Here is a 21,460-nt window from a genome sequence, read left to right as displayed (position 1 = left end):
GCATTGAACTCTCCAGTTAGAAGATTTTTTTATAACATTTGTTAAACCTTTCTGAGAATAGCAAATCTACAAGCTCTCAACGTGTCGTGATACAACGCGTCGTGAGCTTGTAGAGCGGTTATTTTAAGTATAAAATAGGGCTTACGTGTTTCTTTGTAATGATAAATCAAAATCTATACAAAGTAACTTGTAACTTAAGTTTTCTAATAATTGTAGGGGATAAAAAGTGCAATATTTTCCTCTGAGATGTAGTGGAGTAGAAGTATAAAGCATTAAAAAAACAGAGATACTCAAGTAAAGTAAAAGTCCCTCAAAAATTGTACCTAATTATTAGTGCTTGAGTAAGTGTTCTTAATTACTTTCCACCACTGCTCCTAAATATGTGTTTCGCAGCATTGGAAGTCGAGTTTGCTGTTGATACAGTGTGTGTGTGTGTGTGTGTGTGTGTGTGTGTGTGTGTCCAGGTGGTTCTGCTGACCAACTTCAAGCATGGTCCAGACGAGGAGGACTGCCCCGTGCCAGAGGAGACCCGAGAGACCCTGGTCTACTTCCACAATGACATTCTGCTGCACTGTGGTGAGGAGGACCTGCTTACTGTTTACAATGTTAGGCTAGCAAAAAAGGAAAATCACATTACAAGCTTAAGTGTTTTGCCAATCATTTGGCAAATTCCCCACCAGTGGACCGTGGCCCACAGGTTGGGAATCACACAACAGTTTAAAAAAAAAAAAATCTAAACATTTTTTTTTCTCAAGATTTTTCAAAAATAGCAGATCTACAAGCTCATAGCGCGGCACTCGGTGCCGCGCTATGAGCTTGTACATCTGCTATTTTTGAATAGCCAAAGAAATCTAAAGTGACACAGATGCGTGCAGGTATTAATGGGTTAAACAAAAATGTCCATTAGGTATCCAAATAGAACAGGAGGCAGAGGAGGCGCAGGTGGACGCCTCTCTGACAGGAAGACTGCTCAGCCTGGTGGACAAAGTCAAGAACTTCCGCAAGGTGGAAGAGCCGGAGCCCGAGCCGGAGGAGGAGCCTAAACCCAGTAAGACTAAAGACCAATGACGCTTTGGCAAAAAAAAAAAAAAAAGCTTCAATAACGTGTTTTCAAGTGACATCATTTCAGCGTGACCCGCATTGACACTTTGTTCACTTGAAAATACGCGGTCTTGTGACGAAGTGCTGTTTAAATCAAGCTTTGCAGTCAGACTGGCTGTATCGTTTTATCACAATGTCTACTTAATTACCGTAAACATACAGTACATTATATGAACCAGAGAATTTGAATGTTGTTTATAAGGTCAGAAATGTGCTTGAATTTTGGATTTGAATATATTCAATCAGTACTGTATATTGATCAGTATATTAGTCATTGCATATTAGTCATTGTAACCTGCACTGACAAAAAAAGGATGCGCCATTTGAGCGCTGCAAAAAGTTTAAGCACCGCTCAACTTTGAGTAAAAACAAATCTTTTGTAGTTCGGGCGGGCATCAGTTTGTATGTTCATGTCGCTGGCTTCTATTCAAAGTGGCTTGTAGCCTGTCACTTTGTCACTGCTGGTGGTAATGCAGCATTAGAGGTAAGGTGACACTCGTTGAGTTCAATGGTATTTCACTGAAGCCCCGGAGCTCCTTAAAGACGGACAAACCTGTGCAATCCTCCCTGTCTGGATTCCCTGCACCCAGGTACCCTCCAGGAGCTGATCTCCCACACCATGATCCACTGGGCCCAGGAATCCTTCATCCAGAACCCAGAGCTGGTGAGGATCATGTTCAGCCTGCTCCACCGACAGTACGACGGGCTGGGAGAGCTGATCCGAGCCCTGCCCAAGGCCTACACCGTCAACGCCATTTCCGTCCAGGACACCATGGACCTGCTGGAGTGTCTCGGCTGTATCCGCTCGCTGCTCATCGTCCAGATGGGGCCTGAAGAGGAGAGGCTGATGATCCAGAGCATAGGGTCAGTGTCGCCCAGCTCCTTTATGATATACTAGTGGAGGTTATTAGGAGGGAATGAAAATGTTGATTGATTGACTGATTGATTGATTGATTGATTGAGCACTTTATTGAAAATGAATTCAAAATAATGATAACACAAGAAAGCCCTTGTTGTCCTTTGTTATGTTATGTTATGTTATGTTATGTTATGTTATGTTATGTTATGTTATCTCCGCCAGGCTGAAGGCAAAGGGGGAAATGATGTTATCGCTCCATGTGTCTATGTCTGTCACTAGTTTTCAATTTTGGGGATTTTTTAAATAATGCCAAAGTCAATATAAATTACAATATAAATATCTGAATAAAAATAGGTAATGTTCATTGATCATTAGAATAAATACTGAATAATAGTTTGGCACAAGGTAAAGTACAGAGTGTAAGACTGTAGAAGGAAAGATTATGTGATTTAAACCTCAACTTCTAGCTTAGGTCTTACTTCTGTTCTGTGATATAATGTTTTTATTTCATTTCCAGGAATATCATGAATAACAAGGTGTTCTACCAGCATCCCAACCTAATGCGAGCCCTGGGGATGCACGAGACAGTCATGGAGGTCATGGTCAATGTGTTGGGAGGTGGAGGGGACTCCAAGGTAACATTAACACTCCCTTTGTCTTTATTTAGAAAGACAGTGTGAACGCTGAGAAGGAGACAGCCTAGGAGAGACAGACAGTATGAAAGCTGAGAAGGAGACAGTCTAGGAGAGACAGACAGTATGAAAGCTGAGAGAAAGACAGTGTAGTACAGACAGACAGACAGACAGACAGACAGGCAGTGTAGGAGAGACAGACAGACAGACAGGCAGTGTAGGAGAGACAGACAGTAGGAAAGCTGAGGAGACAGTTTAGGAAAATTATTGTGAAAATAAGTGGAGAATAGAGTGCACTCTCAAGTTAAAGCATCATAATGACGATGGTAAGGTAGGAAGGGGGAAAACACCTGAAATATGTATTTTAACAAATTTACAAAAAAAAAAATTACAATACAAATTTCTGTTAAATTAAAAGAAATGTCATGCATGTCTTTTATCAGGGAGTGTTTTAAGTGTGTACATTTCAAACAGACCATTAGAGCACATACATAAGATATGTACAGTAATTCAAATACATAAATAATGTATCTCACAAATGTCGTTCACTCGCTCTCCTCAGGAGATCCGGTTCCCCCAGATGGTGACCAACTGCTGTCGTTTCCTGTGTTACTTTTGTCGCATCAGCCGGCAGAACCAGCGCTCCATGTTCGACCACCTCAGCTACCTGCTGCAGAACAGTGGGATAGGCCTGGGTCAGTCTCAGCTCCAAAGCACTAATCTAATTTTTGTTTCTTTACTCCCTTCTCTTGATGTTGCTTAAAGCAGTGGTCCACTTTGAGAAACATTGAGTTTAGCGAATTGCGTGAATTTGTGGTAAGAATTATGAATAGAACTTGGTTTAGGTCTAACTTGTGCTAAATGCTGCAGGCATGCGTGGCTCCACCCCCCTGGACGTGGCTGCTGCTTCCTGCATTGACAACAACGAGCTGGCCTTGGCTCTTCAAGAGCAGGACCTGGAGAAGGTTGGACAAAACACAAAAGAAGAGACAATACACTTATGCACCTCACCTCTGACAGCTTTTCCTGTGTCTCTAAAAAAATATATATATACATAGATAACAAGAAACAAAACAAGAATCAAAAACGAATAATTTCGTTTCTGTCTATGTCCAAAGGATTTTCATGATTCAAATAAAATCATGCAAAAGTAGCAGATCTACAAGCTAAAAACTACTTTTGTGTGACGTTGTAGTATGATCAAGTAGCGGGCGTTAATTTACGACAAAGGACATACAGGATGAAATTATACTTTGTTGCACAAGCGTGTCACTGGATAAATATAATTTCGTATAGTATAAATCAGTCATACTGTAAGACAGAGACAAGAGATATACCGTATTTACTTACCAACTCAACTTCCCGTTGTATGATTGAGGTTTGACTGATGTAGGTGGTGACATTGTACTGTACTGACAATGATTGATGTTGTACCGTTAGGTGGTGACGTACCTGGCAGGCTGTGGACTGCAGAGCTGCCCCATGCTCTTGTCCAAGGGTTACCCTGACATCGGCTGGAACCCCTGTGGAGGAGAGAAATATCTGGACTTCCTCCGCTTTGCCGTCTTCGTCAACGGTGTGTCATATCGGTCAAAGACTTTTTAGGATTTTGTGCTAATATGAATTGGCACTCTAGTGCAGTGGTTTTCAACCAGTGGTCCGGGGACCACCAGTGGTCCTTGAGGGAGTACCAGGGGGTCCCCAGTGAAATTAGTTAACGCAGCGTCACAATCATTTTAACCACTTAGCTTTGGCTATTCAAAAATAGCAGATATACAAGCTCATAGCGCGGCACAGAGTGCCGCGCTATGAGCTTGTAGATCTGCTATTTTTGAAAAACCTTGAAAAAGTGTGCATATCTTTGAATATACATATTTTTTAAAGCGAACATTTCTAACTCTAATCTTTGCTTCTGGGGGTCCCTGGCACAAAACATTTTCAGATGGGGGTCCGGGGCCAAATGTATATCAATTTAGGGGTCCTTGGCATGAAACAGGTTGAAAACCACTGCTCTCAGATGTAGATATACTATGCGTCTGATATAGCTCGAGAGTTTTGCACCGACTGACACCTTGCACCCCTCCTCACAGGGGAGAGCGTGGAGGAGAACGCCAACGTCGTGGTTCGTCTGCTGATCCGTCGTCCCGAGTGCTTTGGCCCCGCCCTCCGAGGAGAGGGCGGGAACGGTCTGCTGGCCGCCATCGAGGAGGCCATCAAAATCTCAGAGGACCCCGCCAGGGATGGACCCACCGTCAAAAAGGACAGACGCTTCATGTAAGTGAATGTGCGGCTGAGGAGATGAACCGGGAATCCCTATCAATTCGTCCCCTTTTGGTTGACCGATCTACATGAGTGAATTTTGGTCTCTTGTGTTCCTGGTTGACAGGTTTGGTGGTGAGGGACAGCAGGAAGAGAACCGCATTCACCTGGGAAATGCCATCATGTCATTCTACTCAGCCCTCATCGATCTGCTGGGCCGCTGTGCCCCTGAGATGCATGTGAGTACAGGGACTCCAACGTGTTATGAACCACTTTGAGCCTGGTGTCCCTATTTTGGGAATGTCATAGGTGAACATTACTTTTTTTTTTAGCAGATCTACAACTTCACAACTCGATGCGTTGTGAGCTTGTCGATCGAGACTAGGGGTTCGAGGATTCTAATCCCTAGTCTCCACAGTGAAGTAATAGCCGATTAAATTGTTAGATAGTTTTGAGCTCCTTACTGTACCAGTTCACACAACTTGAATCAAAAACTGAAACAGGACACTGGTTGTAGTTAAGTTTGTACCGCTCTGGTAGCCATAATGTGTTGGGCATGTGGGATGTGTTTTAATAGACGAGGGATTGGGGAGTCAGATGGAGCAGGCAAACACAAGTTCCCCCTTTAAACCGATAGGCAATGCAAATGTATTTGTATAGCACATTTTCAGGCAATTCAATGTGCTTTACATAAAACATCAAGCGAGGAAACACATAAACAACATAAAAAAGGGGGCAACGTATCGCACATTGCTGCTTCGAGGATTGTAGAACCCTCTGATGACCTGAAATGTTCTCCTTCCACAGCTGATCCAAGCAGGCAAGGGTGAAGCACTGAGGATCCGAGCCATCCTGAGGTCTCTGGTGCCCATCGAGGACCTGGTTGGAGTCATCAGCCTTTGTGTGCAGATTCCCACCTATGGAAAAGGTATTAAGAAAGCATATTGTGGTGGAATCACTCGGGATGCTTTTTTAAAGGTTTCATGACATCAAATGTATTTTTTTAATTTTATTTGAATACATATTTGACGTTTTTCAGAAAGCTTAGGTCAGGATTTAGAAGGCGTTTTTAGAATCGGCCTCAGGTCTAAATGGGTTAAATGATCATGCACGGTGTGAATCACATGATTCTTTAATGGCTAAAATATCAGATCTACAAGCTCACAGTTGTGTCACACTGGAGATCGGCTGTGGAGAGATTCGATGCTTTGCGAGGCGTTGTGATCTTGTAGATCGGCTATTTTCACAATATTTATCTGTGGAACCGAGTCAAAAAACAAATGTAATGCCTCAACTCCTACAATTCTAAGTACTTGTCAGGTGGAGGGTCCCCAGTTCAAATATGATTATTTTGGGGGGTCGCGGCCTTAAAAGATTGAGAATTACTGCACTAGGTCACTTGATGTGCTCAATGATGGGTTTCTAACATGTAAATGGTGTGAATTTCTGCAGAAAGCCTGATTGTTGAACCCAAGATGTCGGCCAGCTTTGTGCCGGACCACAAGGCCGCCATGGTGCTTTTCCTGGACAGAGTTTACGGTATCGAAAGCCAGGACTTCCTGCTTCACGTTCTGGAGGTGGGCTTCCTGCCCGACTTGAGGGCTGCTGCCTCCCTTGACACGGTAAGCAAGCCTAGAAAAAGTAACATCCACTGTTGTGAAGGAATCAGTATGATTACATGTATTTTATTTGTGTTGCATTGTGTTCTGGATGCGGCCATTTGGATATTCCTTATGGTTTCTAAATCCAGTCCTATCCAGACCAGAATTGGATTAAAGCAGCACCATACCATGTAACTTTCTACTTCTACCCCGGGGGCGGCCACAGCTGAGTGGTTAGTGAGCCTGCCTAGGGAGCCAGAGGCCCTGGTTGCCCCAGGTTCGATTCCAGGCCAGGCCAGCATATGTGTCGATGAAATTAAATTTGTCCCTGAGCAAGACTCTTAACCCCTAATTGCTCACAGGTTCTCATTGGAAACAAGACCACAAGGACTTTCATGAACGACCTGTTAAAAGGAATTATTGTCCCGGACTGGGACCAAAATTCAGCCCTGGCATTTTGGCCCACGCCGGCCCACCACAACCGGCACACTCTACCGCCCCACTCCGTCGACGCACATACAAACGCACGTCCTTAATGCCACCACTTTTACGGAAAAGCATCCCAGCCCAAACATTACAGTTACTAATTGGCCCGCGCAACCTGGAAATGACCGTAATAATCCTAAAACGGGAGCAAAAATATAATTACAACATTTTTCCAGGCGCATACCACAGTGGTAACCCAGCTTGACAGCGTGTTGCGGGTTCGATTCCCGATCCCGATGACCTTTGCTGTGTGTCCCCCCCATCTCTCTCCCCATTTCCTGTCAGCCTACTATCCTATCAATAAAGGCAGAAAAAGCCCCAAAAAATATCTTAATAAAAAATAAATCTGTGTCAGATCCTGTGTCTAGGTGAGACATGACCTTTGACACAATCTAAATGTCTCAATAAGAGCAGTTAGACAGGGCTAACGGCCCTTGTTGTCTCCGCCAGGCCGAAGGCATGGTGGAGAGTATGTTTTAGTTTGATTTCCTTTGGTTCCACCAAGCTAACATTGGTCAAGCTTCACGTGACACGTGACAATATGTTGAAAGGGTGTGCTTTGATTGGCTAGCGAGACGCATGACGAAATACATACCTAGGTGAGTCACTTCGAAACATTGCATTGCAAGTGACATCAGTGCCAACAGCCAAGCTAACATTTAGTCAGGAGATATTAGCAGAAAAAGTTCCAATATTGGAATAAATTCCTTACCAAAAATCCTCACCAATGTGGGTTTGCTGGCGGAGCTAGTCTGATAATAATGTAATCATTAAAGAACGATCGCAAACTCTTTGACCTTCTTCTTTTTTTCTTTTTTCTTTTTTTTAAACACTTTTGATGAATCAGCAGTGACTACCAACCAATTTATAAAACACTGCTATCTAGTGCTGACATTTTGTCATGAGTAAATCAGCTGCATTTCTTGACATATTGTTGGAATCCAAACCTGCAACCGTCCGGTCATTAGTTGGTTTAACTGGAAGGTAGCCCATGGTTAAGATAAGTATCTAGGAGGTTGTAGACTGTGGTTCGTTCATATGGAAGTATCAATACGCAATGCATACTTGGTATTGTCTTAGCGATACATTCTAATCCCTACCACCCTGAAATGTTGATATGAAATGGCACACTGTGTCTCTGGAGTCACTGGAACTCTGTTCCCCTCTCTTCTGTTCCCCTCTCTTGCTCCTCGCCACAGCTGGCGTTCAGCACTACTGAGATGGCGTTGGCCCTGAACCGTTACCTGTGTTCCGCCGTGCTCCCTCTGTGCACCAAGTGCGCCCCGCTGTTTGCTGGCACAGAGCACCGCGCCATCATGATCGACTCCATGCTGCACACCATCTACCGACTGTCCCGCGGCCGAGCCCTCACCAAAGCCCAGAGGGACGTCATCGAGGAGTGTCTCATGTCCCTCTGCAAGTCAGTTCATGACTCTGTTTGTCCTCTCTGTGTTTGAACACCATCACAAATTGGTCCAAAATGCTGGTAGCAGGTACACTGTAAATCAAGGGCTCCCAAACTTTAAACAAATATGACACCTTCATATGTGTTTCTGGTTCAAATGCTGCCGAACCAATCAAACGAAGCTACCGGAAAATGAACCAGAATAGTAAAAGGGTCTGCCACCTTCTGGAAACCCAGGATTGCAGTTATGTTCAGAGCTTATCAGCTCTCCAGATTTGACTGTGTTGTCGTGCCGTACGCCCGAAAATAGACGATCTACAAACTCACAATGTGTCGCATCTGCGACGTGTTGTGAGTTTATAGATCGGCTATTTTCAGACAGACTTTGACAAATACCTTGTGTAGAATAGGAAAAATATATTGTGATTCTTAAAGCCCAGATGAAACGGCATGACATGAGAGTATCTATCTCTCAAAATTCTAGATAGGCATTAGATGAGATCTAAAAGGGTTAAAAAGGCATTTGTTTAATCTCAACTTTAATATTTACTCAACACAGTATAGTTTGCTATTATAATTAGAGTATTTTCTTGTAAATGTGAATTTGACTGTGCACATCTTCAGGTACCTGCGGCCCTCGATGCTGCAGCATCTGCTCAGAAGGCTGGTGTTTGATGTGCCTATCCTCAACGAGTTCGCCAAGATGCCTCTTAAGGTCAGACTATTAACATTGTTAATTTGATTGAAGATCATTGCTCTGTTTTGTATTCATCTGCCATTTTTCCCACTTAACACATTGACTGCCAGTCGCGTAGATCTACGCGAACTGTTGACATTTTGAAAATCCAATGTTAATTCGAAAAAGTGCACTTTCCAAATGTTTTGATCCATTTCCGGTTCCGGTGGGCGGTCCGGAAACGGAAATATATGGGTTCCGGTTTTCTCGAGCGTATCCGCTTGTTGTTTTTCTCCTCGCATCGCACGGTCTAACGTTCTCCGCTGTAACTTCAAGATGGCGGAACGTATGGGGTCGCGGTTTTCACTGCTCGCTTCACACAGATCCCCTGTGTGTGTAGAACCAAATGAACGCGCGTTTTTACCGGATTTAGCGGGGGCTATGGCAATATGAAAAAAACAAAAAAACAACAATAAAACCTTGGCACTGGTGTGTACATTATGAGATTAACCTCTGGCGTTCAATATGTTAAAAATGTGTTAACCTCCTGCCTTTCTTTGATTGATTTAGCTATTGACGAATCACTATGAGCGTTGCTGGAAGTACTACTGCTTACCCAACGGCTGGGGGAACTTCGGTGTGACCTCAGAGGAAGAGCTGCATCTGTCCCGTAAACTCTTCTATGGTATCTTTGAGTCTCTGGCGCACAAGGTGAGAGTCGTCGTCCAAACCCCTGACTAGACACTTTTATGACACAGCTTTTTTGAATACCTCTTCTGGCACCCAAGCTGTGGAATGACCTCCCACCCTTAGTCTGTGAATGCACACTCACCCCAAAATCTTCCACTGCTGCTAAGTTTGATGTTTACCTGGTATCCTGATTCAGTGGAGGTGTAGTCGTCGTCGTGTGCAGAAATAGTGTCTTGAGCCTTGCTGTCACGCTTCGATTGTCAAATCTTCCTTTGCCTAATCTTCACTGTCTCTTCACTGACCCCAGGGGTCCTTGAGGCGGATTGTTAATATAGTATAAAAAGCGGTTTAACCACTTTAACTCTATCTACATAGGCTATTTGAAAATATTTTCCAAAAAATTAAAATTTTCTATGGGGCTCCCTGGTACAAAATATTTAATCAGTGATATAATATACTAATCAGTGAAATGAACTGCCGTAGTGTTGTATTGGAAGAAAAACGTCCAGACATCGCTGCATTTCAGCCCTGACATCTCCGCCCGCTTTCCACTGACAGAAATTTGACATGGAGCTCTTCAAGATCGCCATGCCCTGCCTCTGTGCCATAGGGGGCGCCATCCCTCCGGACTACGTGGACGCCAGCTTCTCTGCCACAGAGAAGAAGGCCTCTGTGGACGCGGAGGGCAACTTTGACCCCAAGCCAGTGGAGACTGCCAAGTGAGCAACCAGCAGGAAATAGATAATATAGAAATATATAAATGCACCATTTACCATATTTTTTTTAATGTGTTTTTTTGTGGTTCACAAAATCCATCTTGTGAACATGTCTGCGAAAATATATATTTTTAAATAGTTTTTATATGCACGCTCATAATGTGACACGTGAGCTTGTAGAATTTTGGAAAATCTTTTTCATTCACCTATATTGACATTGACACACCCAACATAGGGACACCAGGTTGAAAGTAGTTAACTATGAGACTAAAATGGACCCTTATGGATCTCAGAACTCAACCTGCCCTCTTGATTTTACTGTGTAGGAGTGGAACCCAGGTTGAATGTATTTGGGGAGTTGAACATGTTGAAATATGTTTGTTTCTTCACAGCACCATCATCCCAGAGAGACTGGACCCCTTCATCAACAAGTTTGCCGAGCACACTCATGACAAGTGGGCCTTTGAAAAGGTCAGTCACAGTGCCTCTCACATGCTGTTTAGAGAACCCTTTGAGATGCATTCTGTCTATAAACGGTGGTAAACAGAGTTTGTAATTAGTAGTAGTAGGAATGTCCCAATATGATCTTTCAGATCGTATCGGAAACGACCAGAACCGATCAATCGTGCCGATGAGTCAATCAATCGGAACCGATCAAGATGTATTTTTATTCATCCGTATTTATTAGTATCGTAAGATTTTGTACAGTAAGTGAAATGTTATTGTTAAAAAGTTAAAGTGCAGTGTTAAAAAGTTATAAGCGCTATATTTTGATAGTAGTCATTGCTAGTGTGTAGAGTGTTTGTTCAGTGACAGGGGTCTCCCCGTCTCTCCAGCTCTTTAGTAAATAGAAAATACCTTTTTTAAGTCGGGATACCAATTTTATCCAATCAGGAGAGAGAAACCCACATTAATTGTATGATGATGGATGATGTACAGACGTAGGGTTTAAGTTTATTCATTATTATTAGTTGTGGTAGAAGTAGTAAGTGTTTTGTCCTCTAGCACTGTTTAGTGATGGTTCTACCACCATATCCACTTTCAGATTCAGAACAATTGGTCGTATGGAGAGGCGCTGGATGAGAACGCCAAGACTCACCCCATGCTGCGGCCGTACAAGACCTTCTCTGAGAAGGTAAGGAACTGCACCTGTTATTCTTCATAGTGATTTCACATTATGTATTTTAATATGTGTTATGTGTCTTTACGAACGCAGATCATTTGGTCCATTTCCCTCAAATTGAGTGTTTTGGGTGTAATCCAGAACATAGTTTAATGAACAAAATTTGGTAAAGTATGTTAATACAATATAACTAGCACATCTGCAGTAGTTGGATGTGGTCTCCCTACTCTTCCACTGATACATGTACCGGTACACCCTGGTGTTGGGTAGGACACCTGCTGGTTGGCAGGTAGTACTGCCTTAATCTCATAACAATATACAATATATCCCCTGGACAAGCGGGTATTCCCTCCTGTATCCGTGCGAGAAGTTTGGTCTCCCACACAGGAGACCTGGGTTCGGATGCAGGGTAGAACATGAAACTTACAGATTGCAGGTTTAATTTCATATTTTTTTCATTCTGATGCTTGATTCTCATTTGCTTATAACTCTATCCTAAACAAATATTTACTGCTTCCTTAACCTCTATTTTGTGCACACATAAGTAATGGGGTTGAACTGTTATAAACACACACAGAGGTGTGTTTGATATGTGGATGTTTGTCAGGTCTAAAATTCTCCACGGATTATTATGTCGTTTTTGTCTTTCCAAAGCTGTTAAAGCTTCTTAAGAACTCTCTCTCTCTCTCTCTCTGCCTCTCAGGACAAGGAAATATACAGATGGCCGATCAAGGAATCCATCAAAGCCATGCTGGCGTGGGAGTGGACACTGGATAAAGCCAGAGATGGGGAGGGAGAAGCAGAGAAGAAAGCCGCTGCGGCCACCACACGCAAGATCTCTCAAACTGCTCAGGTGTGGAAGAGAGGAGAGGAGAGGAGAGGATGGGGAAGATAGGGGAGGAGAGGGGAACATGAGAGTGTTTTGCGTTATAGAGTCTTGATGTTTCCCTGAGAAGAATGTACCATGTGTTTTTCTTTTAACCATGATGTCTAATAAATCAAATCAAATCAAAATAAAAGGAAGGGAGAACAGGGGAGGATATGGGATTAGAAAATACTTGATTATCACAAGATGGTTGAAGTAAAACCTGGGTTCTGTTAATGTTTTGTGTGTGACTGTAGGCGACCTACGACCCCAGCCACGGCTACAACCCTCAGCCAGTGGACTACACTGGAATGGCCCTCTCCAGAGAGCTGCAGGTAGGAGTCAACACCACTGACAGTCACATGAGTTTGTTGTGTTGGTCGTCATGTACACATAGAGGTGTAGTCGTCGTCGTGTGCAGAAATAGTGTCTTGAGCCTTGCTGTCACGCTTCGATTGTCAAATCTTCCTTTGCCTAATCTTCACTGTCCTTGAAGTGAGGTCGAAACACTAATGCATAATAGGAACTATAGCAGTTCCAGGAACTCTGTAGTTCCTGAACTTTTGGACAAAACAGGCTATAGACCAGTGGCGTCGTTAGGGGGGGGGCTTCGGTGGCTATAGCCACCAATGTTTTACCCAAAGCCACCAATAAAAAAAATAAAAAAATAAAAAAATAAACATTTTTTTTTTATATTTTTTATTTTTTTTTTAAATTATATATCTATCACCCTAACCTAACCCTACCCCTAACCCTAAAACCAAAATAAAGTAACAAAAAACGGTATATTTTGAAGGAATGTGGCAGATTGATATTGATGTATCATTGTCTTGCCTCTCTCTCCAGTCAATGGCTGAACAGCTAGCTGAGAACTACCACAACACTTGGGGCCGAAAGAAGAAGCTTGAGCTACAGTCTAAAGGTGAGATGGGATACGATGGCACAATTCTCAAGCTCTAGGTTTTTTTGTTTTGTTTTTATCTAAAGTTTCACAGATTTCCTTCTGCAAATCTTCTGTAGTAAAATGAATCTCTCTTGAACGTTGATAGACATATTTGTTTTGGTTCCTCTCATCAGTCCTAGTTTAGAATTCATATTTGAATGAATAAAATGTTATTTTAATCAATCTACATTGGTAGAGTATGTATATTCAATATAACCAGTACATCTGCAGTGTTTGGAGGTGGTCTCCCTACTCTTCCATAGAGAAATGTAGACCCTAGCGACTGTCTGTAAAGTTATTTGAAGCAGATGGCTCACCAGATGCACCACCATCTTTATTGTAGTTCAGACATCGTTGCAATTACCTGTCTCTTTCGGGAGAGGGAGACAACGGACATAAAACTTATAAAAAGTTTAAAAAAAAGAAAAAGAAAATCACACCCAGTGTGAAGTGGGCGGTGTGGTCACAGTAGTCATCACAGTGGGTGATTCACTTAAAAAAAAACATACATGTGTTTTTTTAAGTGCACAGTCCTATTTATAGGACTGCACATGTGTCATGTGTTTCACTAGCCAATCACAGTCCTGAATAGAGTCAACCTGTGTACAATGGTGGCCAATCACGGTGCAGGGTTAGGGGGGTACAATGGTGGCCAATGAGCGCAGGGTTGGGGGGGTGCAATGCGTGGTGGTCCAAAAGTATTGTAGTTTTAATTTGTATTTCCTATGATCAATGTGTGGTGTTTTCAGGTGGTGGGACCCACCCTCTCCTGGTGCCATACGACACGCTGACCGCCAAAGAGAAGGCTAGAGACAGAGAGAAGGCCCAGGACCTGCTCAAGTTCCTGCAGCTCAATGGATTTGCTGTCACCAGGTATTGTATGACACCCCCACCCTAGAGGGTAGCATGGATCCATCCGTAACCAGAAACGCAAGACCCTACCCGAGCCCCTAACTAGGTCTCGGGTAAGTGAATCTGAAATGGATTTTCCCATATGGATCCGTGACGACACTGATCTGCTTTATTTCCATAATTAAACTCTTTAGATTCTTCAAGTTTTAAAATTTGAGTTGTAACTATGTTCTAAAATCTTATCGCGAATTGACTGAGCCACGCTTAACGTTAATAACAACCGATTGAAACGCGCCAATCTCAAGTGCAGTGCGTAACTCAGCACCATGTAGGTTTTCTTTAGCGAGGTGGAACACAAACAAACTACAAGAGAAAGTACAGTATAGGGAGCTGAGCAAATGCCACTAGGAAGTGGAGCTGTGTGTAGAGCACTTTTGTGGTTATTGTTGAACGGAGACAGCAATAAATACAGCGTTAAATGTACTCCCTGCAACACAGAAAATACAGCGTTAAATGTACTCCCTGCAACACAGAACGCACTCCTTAGATTTAATGCAGACAAGACAGTGCCTGTCTTTGTCTCAACATAGACCTGCCTTGACTGAGACCTAAACTACTGTATGACACCCCCAACATGCACTAAACCACTGCCACAACAGCTGTGGATACCTCCTTTAATCTTTCCTTTCTTTCTTTCCTTCTTTCTTTCTTTCTTTCTTTCTTTCTTTCTTTCCTCCTTTTCAGGGGTCTTAAGGACATGGAGCAGGACATCTCCTCCATTGAGAAGCGTTTTGCCTATGGCTTCCTGCAGAAGCTACTTAAATGGATGGATATCGCTCAGGAATTCATTGCCCATCTTGGTACGGTCGCCTGACTTTTTACTATTTCTGAAATGGGACCTGAGTGGTTCATTCATGTTGTATTTATCTATGGTTGGGTCCCAGGCAGTCACCAAATCTAACTTATGGGAACCGCTGGTGTAAGGGACAGGACACAGGGAGACAGTGTAGTGAACAGGGAGAAAGCGTAGGGGACATGGAGACAGTGTAGTCAGTGGACAGGACAAAGACTGGACAAAGGGTATTCATGGTTAAATAAAGGTTAAATGTACTTTGATCCTTGGTCAGGTCATGGTTCAGATATCTTGGACAGGTCCTAATTATTCTGCTTCCTATTCCTCTACAGAGGCTGTGGTTAGCAGCGGTAGAGTGGAGAAATCTCCACACGAACAGGAGATCAAATTCTTTGCCAAGGTGAGGTGACAAATGTTGATGGTGGAATCACGTTCTCAAATACGGTACTGTGTTTTAGGTTGCACTTAGTTATCTCCCACATATCAGCATATAATAGTCGAATTTCGGTATCAGCCAGTAATTGTTATGAGTGCATCTGTGGCTACACAAAAATGTAACTTAATTTTCATATTTGTTCTATTTAATTAAAGCTCTCATTTGTGCATTTTCCCTGTAAACAATCAGTACATCAGCACATCCCTGCTCATGAGATGATTCTGTGTCGCAGAGATCAACTTGGTCTCGGATAACGAATGCGTATAATTTATTTGACAGATTCTCTTGCCACTGGTGAATCAGTACTTTAAGAATCACTGCCTCTACTTCCTGTCCACCCCTGCTAAAGTGCTGGGCCCCGGAGGCCACTCGTCCAATAAGGAAAAAGAGATGATCGCAAGGTAAGGTGGTGATTATACAAGCTTACGAATAGCAAACGTTACGACCAAAAGAACTCAGGTGATCTCTGAAAAGTTAAACTCTGTTTCTCTTTTTTTACGAACACTTTTGTTTTTGATACTGTCCCCTCCCTTACGTACATTTCATTTCTTTTCTATCTTTGCCTATTTTCAGTGCAGTACCCTTAACTCCCACATTACCCTCCATTTTTTTGCTTTAACGTGATTTCAAATGCCCTCCCTGCCCTGTCTTCCGTACGCAGCAAAATCTGGAGTGTTCATTTAAGTGTGAAAGTGTACAAATGGACCCGTCAGTCAGGGTCCATTTGTACACTTTCACACCTAAATGAACACTCTGAACTTGACTGTGTGTAGGAACCGTCATGCCTGTCCATTCTCTTGTTCTTTTATTTCCTTTTCTCCTTCTCTACCTCAGTATCTTCTGTAAGTTGGCTGCTCTGGTGAGACACCGAGTCTCTCTGTTTGGTAAGGAACCTGCATGGTGGAATGATGATCTCTCTGTTTTCTCTCACTCTCCTGTATCCCCTCCACTCATCTAACGCCTAATTTATACACCCGGCATTGGCGATGGTGTCGCTTGCCGCCATTTTCGGCAAGCGACACCGTCGTGCGACGGATCATAAATTGAGCTTAACTCTTTTATCTCTTCTTCTCATTCTCCACAGCTGTGCTTTTGCTTGCCGTTGTCTCTTGTTTTGTCTCTTTATTTTATTTATTTTTTCCACAGCCTTTCTGTTCTCTGTTTGGTTGGTTGTGTTTGTGAGCAGCTTTTTTGTGAGGCCTCAATAAAGTCATACGTCACTTATGATGGCACAGGGGCAGCATGAGTGTTAGTTTGAAGTGTTTACGTGCATAGCATCGATCATGGCAATAATCTCGTTCACTGGAAACACTCTGCTACACCAGTGGGTCCCAAAGTGTGGTACAGTGTCCCTCATGGTTCCTTGGGGGTGGTTATAAATGGCCCCTTACAGGTATGTAACTCTGAAAGTGTACAAATGGAACCAAATGCATTTGAACACTCTCAGAGTTATGGGGGTCCTTGACATTAAAAGGTTTGATAACCACTGTGCTACACGAAACGGAACAGAGCCTTCATTATTACTATCATTGGTAACTCCTGTGAAGGAAGTAAGGAAGAGGCCCAATTTCTTTCCAATATGGTTGCTGTGCATAGAGCCTATTGGCTGTGGTTGTGGGAGGGAAGCTGGGGAGGAGCTTGGCCTCTGTCGCTGCACTAGCGTCTCCTATGGGTTGGTCAGAGCGCCTGTTCGTGGGGGGCTGAACTGGGAGGGATAGCATGTTCCTCTGCACACGTTATGTCCTCCTGGTCATTGTCAGGTGTTTTGGAGGAGACACATGCTCGCCTACACCCTCCCCAATGAACCAACCAGTAGGGGTCAGGAACGATAAGGGACTATAGTACAAGGGGATTTAGACTTGCTACAGAGAAGATACTTCAAAACGAAGATGAAACAAATGTAATATAGGGGTTGCTGTATATTGGCTCTAGTTGTATTGTTTTGTAGCTGTGTTCTCAGGCTGGCTGCTCTGAAATCCTCATTCTCCCCATTGTACATTGTAAAGTCCTCAGTGTTGATTTAACTCTGTGTAGTGTGTACAATTCTTTACACTATCAGAGTTAAATTAATGCTGAGGGTTTTGCTGTGTAATAGCTTATAGATTCATTATTGTATGTGCTGGGCAACATCTCCAATAGAATATGGTTTAATTAAGGACATACTGTACAATTTAATTGAAAATGAATACAAAAGTATACAGTTTCCAGATATTGAATATATTGTCATTTTCAAAGTGTCTCTCTTAAATAGAAAGGATTAACATTGCCCAAATAATCTCTATTGCTCCCACTTTAACTTTGACTCAAGTGCTAGTGCAGGTCTTTAAGAATGTTTTATATTATGTAATAATTTCATGTACAAACTAATCTTATATGTGGTCATATTACATTTGTACCTTTAATACCACATGTTCAGATTAGGAATTATTGTATTTGATATTAATATTGATGGTCGATTCAAATGTACTAATTTACTAAATTGTTTTAAAAATAACTAACGATACCTTCTCCTATCGCTTTCACTAAACTTGTGTGATTAATCTTTGGTTTGTATTATATTGATTTAATTGGTGACTATTTCCATTTGAGATTAGAATGTCTGTGTTGTTCATTAATCTGATCTCTGTAAATTAACAAAATACATAAGACATGGAGTTACTTTACATTATTATGTGACAGCACTGAGACAGAGTTGTATTGTGGTTCAACTTCAAAGTCATACCACTCAGTCCTAGAGCAGTTACACCAGATGCTCTCAACGGGTCTCGTACTGGGAGACCCAGAGACATATGATTGGTTAGCGTTACATGGTTAAAAGTATGTCATTTTTTTATAGCATACTTTGCTCTAATGTATGTGTTTGCTTTTTGAATTATTGTAATAAACTTGTTTTTTTTAATTAATCTCACAGAATTGTTAGCCCTGTATTCTATGGATACCTCTGATAACATCTAATATTCTGTTGCATTTACAGGAACGGATGCAAGTGCAGTGGTTAACTGTCTGCACATCCTGTCACGGTCACTGGATGCCAGGTAACGATAAACCACAACTTCATCATAATAATAACAATGCTAAGAAGAACTGTATCAGTATCATGAATTGGTATCAGTTGCAGCAAAGTGAAGTCATTACAGTTGCAGGTACATTAAGAGAATTGCTTTAAAATGTAACTACGATTTAGTCTGACTAAGCTCATGTCACACAGCATTCAATAAGACTATGCTCCACCCACAGGGCATTCAATAGCCTGACAGCAAATATTCACTTTATAAGTTAATCTCATTGAGAATCCGTTCAAAGTGACGCTGCAGTTAAATCAAGTCGAACTTTATTTGCATCACGCCTTTCATCCACAAAGAAATGTAACGTACTATACATAAACACAAATGGAAACAAAAGTAAGCAAGCAAGTGTATTTTTAATAGGATGTCTGTTGCAGTAGTAGAAAAATGAAATGACAATTACATTATTTGTGAGCTGTTCATTTGTTCTGTCCATCACAGGACGGTGATGAAGTCCGGTCCAGAGATCGTCAAGGCAGGACTGCGTCAGTTCTTTGAGAGCGCTGCCGATGACATCGAGAAGATGGTAGAGAACCTCAAACTGGGAAAGGTGTCCAGCCGCAATCAGGTCAATACCTTCTTTCCTTTCTTTCTTTCTTTCTTTCTTTTTGCTTTCTTTTTTCTTTTCTTTCTTTTCTTTCTTTCTGTTATCATTAATTGGTCTAATGCTAACAAGCATCTCTTTTTGTTCGTCATCCTTGTGCGTGCGTGTGCAGGTGAAAGGCGTGTCCCAGAACATCAACTACACCACCATTGCGTTGCTTCCAGTGCTCACCTCTCTGTTCGACCACATCGCCCAGCATCAGTTTGGGGACGACGTAATTTGTGAGTAGACCTTCATACCATCTGTTAAATAACTTAATTTCAAGGACCCCCGGTTTGATACATTTGTGATCTCTTGGACCCCCAATCTAAATTGTAAAATCCTTTGTGTTATCCAGTCTGTTTGCTATAAGAGTTAAGTGTGCTGGTATTAATATTATTGTTCTCTTCCTGTTCAGTGGATGACTTGCAGATCTCTTGCTATCGTATCATGTGTAGCATCTACTCCCTGGGAGCTGTCAAGACTCCACATGTAGAGAAGTGAGTAGGCACGCGCACACACACACACACACACACACACACACACACACACACACACACACACACACACACGTTTTGTGTGTGTTAGCTTTAGATCAACATTTGTTGGCAAGCAACACTGTCATACTATGGGCCGGGGGAATAATATAGGCTTCAGACTCAACTTTGTGATTGTGGAATTGTTGTGATGTCCAGGCAGAGGCCAGCGCTGGGCGAGTGTTTGGCCCACTTAGCGGCAGCCATGCCGGTTGCCTACCTGGAGCCCACCCTCAACGAGTACAACGCCTTCTCCGTCTACACCACCAAGACCCCCAGAGAGAGAACCAGTAAGTCCCAGCCCTCCAATTCACCTACTGTATGCTGGCTAGTTGATTCCATTTGTTTCCATTAGCTTTAAATTAACCATATGTTGCCTGAAGAAGGTCTTGGACCGAAAGCTCGCAGTAAAATTACATTTTTCAATTTGATGTTCTTCAGCTCAAGCACCTCGCCTACGTTTTATTAACCGATGAGCTGTTTCTTTTTCTTAACCGTACAATACCAAATGTTTAAAAAAAAAGAAAGAATGTAAAAACTCCAGGTGGCGCAGGGCTAAAGTTCAAGATACAAGGTTACTGCCCGACAGCCAAGACATTTGCAAAGTAATTTAACCTGCGGCTCTTGTCTTCTCTCTCAGTTCTCGGTATTCCCGCCCAAGTGGAGGAGCTGTGCCCCGACATCCCCGAGCTGGAGATCCTCATCAAGGAGATTCATGACCTGGCCGAGTCCGGGGCCCGCTACACCGAGATGCCCCACGTGATCGAGATCACCCTGCCCATGCTGTGTAACTACCTCCCTCGCTGGTGGGAGAGGGGAGAGGAGAACTTCCCCGAGCAGGGGGGGCAGCTGTGCACCTCGGTCACCTCAGAGCAGCTCAACCAGCTGCTGGGCAGCATCATGAAGATTGTGGTCAACAACCTGGGTATCGACGAGGCCTCCTGGATGAAGAGGCTGGCAGGTAAAATGAAACGAGAGCTCAAAGGACAGCCGACGGTGGGGTTGTTTGGTCTTAGGGGACGATCACACTGAGATGCTCGGCTACAGGCACACTGGACGTGCTGGTGTGACTCTGTCAAAAGTTGAGAATATATGATTAACTTTCATGCACGTCTACTTGGCGGGAATGATCAGTGGGCTCACCGGGCTGCCCCGAGAAGTTGTTAAGTTTCGGGTCGAAAAAGTTATAGGTCACGATAACAATCGAGGCCAAGGTCAAATAGACATTACCAGTCGTATCTTAAGATTGGAAAGACATAGATAAGAGATGCTGGCATGGTACAGAGTAATACAGAGCAAGTGTTTCTAGTGCTTAGTGTTAACCATTATCTCGTGTTGTGTGTGTGTGTGTGTGTGTGTGTGTGTGTGTGTGTGTGTGTGTGTGTGTGTGTGTGTGTGCGTGCGCGCGCGTGCGTGCGTGCGTGCGTGTGTCCAGTGTTTTCCCAGCCCATCGTGAGCAGGGCCTTGCCAGAGATGCTCAAGTCGCACTTCATCCCCACCATGGAGAAGCTGAAGAAGCGCTCAGGGAAGGTGGTGGCTGAGGAGGAACACCTGAGGATGGAGGGCAAGTCGGAGGTGGACAGCGAAGACGGTACCATCAGGGACGAGTTTGCGGTGCTCTGCAGAGACCTGTACGCTCTGTACCCTCTGCTTATCCGCTACGTAGACAACAACAGGTACATTATACACTATTCGCTGGTTGAGTACAGAAAATAACATTTCCCTACTCCGGGGACCAGTAAATACTCCCTTTCCCTTGTATGTCACACATTCAAAATT

The 21,460-nt window shown here is 43.1% G+C and overlaps 1 protein-coding gene across 4 annotated transcripts in view; it reads left to right on the top strand.

Moving 5' to 3' along the window:
* The window catches only part of ryr1b (ryanodine receptor 1b (skeletal)), a 148,858-nt gene that overhangs the window by 69,127 nt on the left and 58,271 nt on the right, over positions 1–21,460 (top strand). For all 4 annotated transcript variants that reach the window (XM_084064376.1, XM_084064374.1, XM_084064375.1 and 1 more), the window contains exons 38-69: positions 465–576; positions 908–1,048; positions 1,692–1,965; positions 2,478–2,595; positions 3,155–3,287; positions 3,463–3,557; positions 4,033–4,168; positions 4,683–4,866; positions 4,979–5,090; positions 5,659–5,779; positions 6,304–6,473; positions 8,138–8,358; positions 8,968–9,058; positions 9,590–9,730; positions 10,268–10,428; positions 10,818–10,896; positions 11,471–11,560; positions 12,252–12,401; positions 12,671–12,748; positions 13,260–13,335; positions 14,106–14,229; positions 14,953–15,068; positions 15,394–15,461; positions 15,777–15,898; positions 16,332–16,381; positions 18,472–18,532; positions 19,004–19,130; positions 19,279–19,387; positions 19,564–19,645; positions 19,841–19,971; positions 20,322–20,642; positions 21,117–21,357. In XM_084064376.1, coding sequence (XP_083920502.1) covers positions 465–576; positions 908–1,048; positions 1,692–1,965; positions 2,478–2,595; positions 3,155–3,287; positions 3,463–3,557; positions 4,033–4,168; positions 4,683–4,866; positions 4,979–5,090; positions 5,659–5,779; positions 6,304–6,473; positions 8,138–8,358; positions 8,968–9,058; positions 9,590–9,730; positions 10,268–10,428; positions 10,818–10,896; positions 11,471–11,560; positions 12,252–12,401; positions 12,671–12,748; positions 13,260–13,335; positions 14,106–14,229; positions 14,953–15,068; positions 15,394–15,461; positions 15,777–15,898; positions 16,332–16,381; positions 18,472–18,532; positions 19,004–19,130; positions 19,279–19,387; positions 19,564–19,645; positions 19,841–19,971; positions 20,322–20,642; positions 21,117–21,357 — 4,235 coding nt within the window. The remainder of the gene's footprint in view (positions 1–464; positions 577–907; positions 1,049–1,691; positions 1,966–2,477; positions 2,596–3,154; positions 3,288–3,462; positions 3,558–4,032; positions 4,169–4,682; positions 4,867–4,978; positions 5,091–5,658; positions 5,780–6,303; positions 6,474–8,137; positions 8,359–8,967; positions 9,059–9,589; positions 9,731–10,267; positions 10,429–10,817; positions 10,897–11,470; positions 11,561–12,251; positions 12,402–12,670; positions 12,749–13,259; positions 13,336–14,105; positions 14,230–14,952; positions 15,069–15,393; positions 15,462–15,776; positions 15,899–16,331; positions 16,382–18,471; positions 18,533–19,003; positions 19,131–19,278; positions 19,388–19,563; positions 19,646–19,840; positions 19,972–20,321; positions 20,643–21,116; positions 21,358–21,460) is intronic.

The sequence above is a fragment of the Gymnoscopelus microlampas genome (assembly GCF_963454915.1).
Source record: "Gymnoscopelus microlampas genome assembly, chromosome: 8".
In the NCBI taxonomy this organism is placed as follows: Eukaryota; Metazoa; Chordata; class Actinopteri; order Myctophiformes; family Myctophidae; genus Gymnoscopelus; species Gymnoscopelus microlampas.
This window is presented reverse-complemented; position numbering and strand designations above follow the sequence as displayed.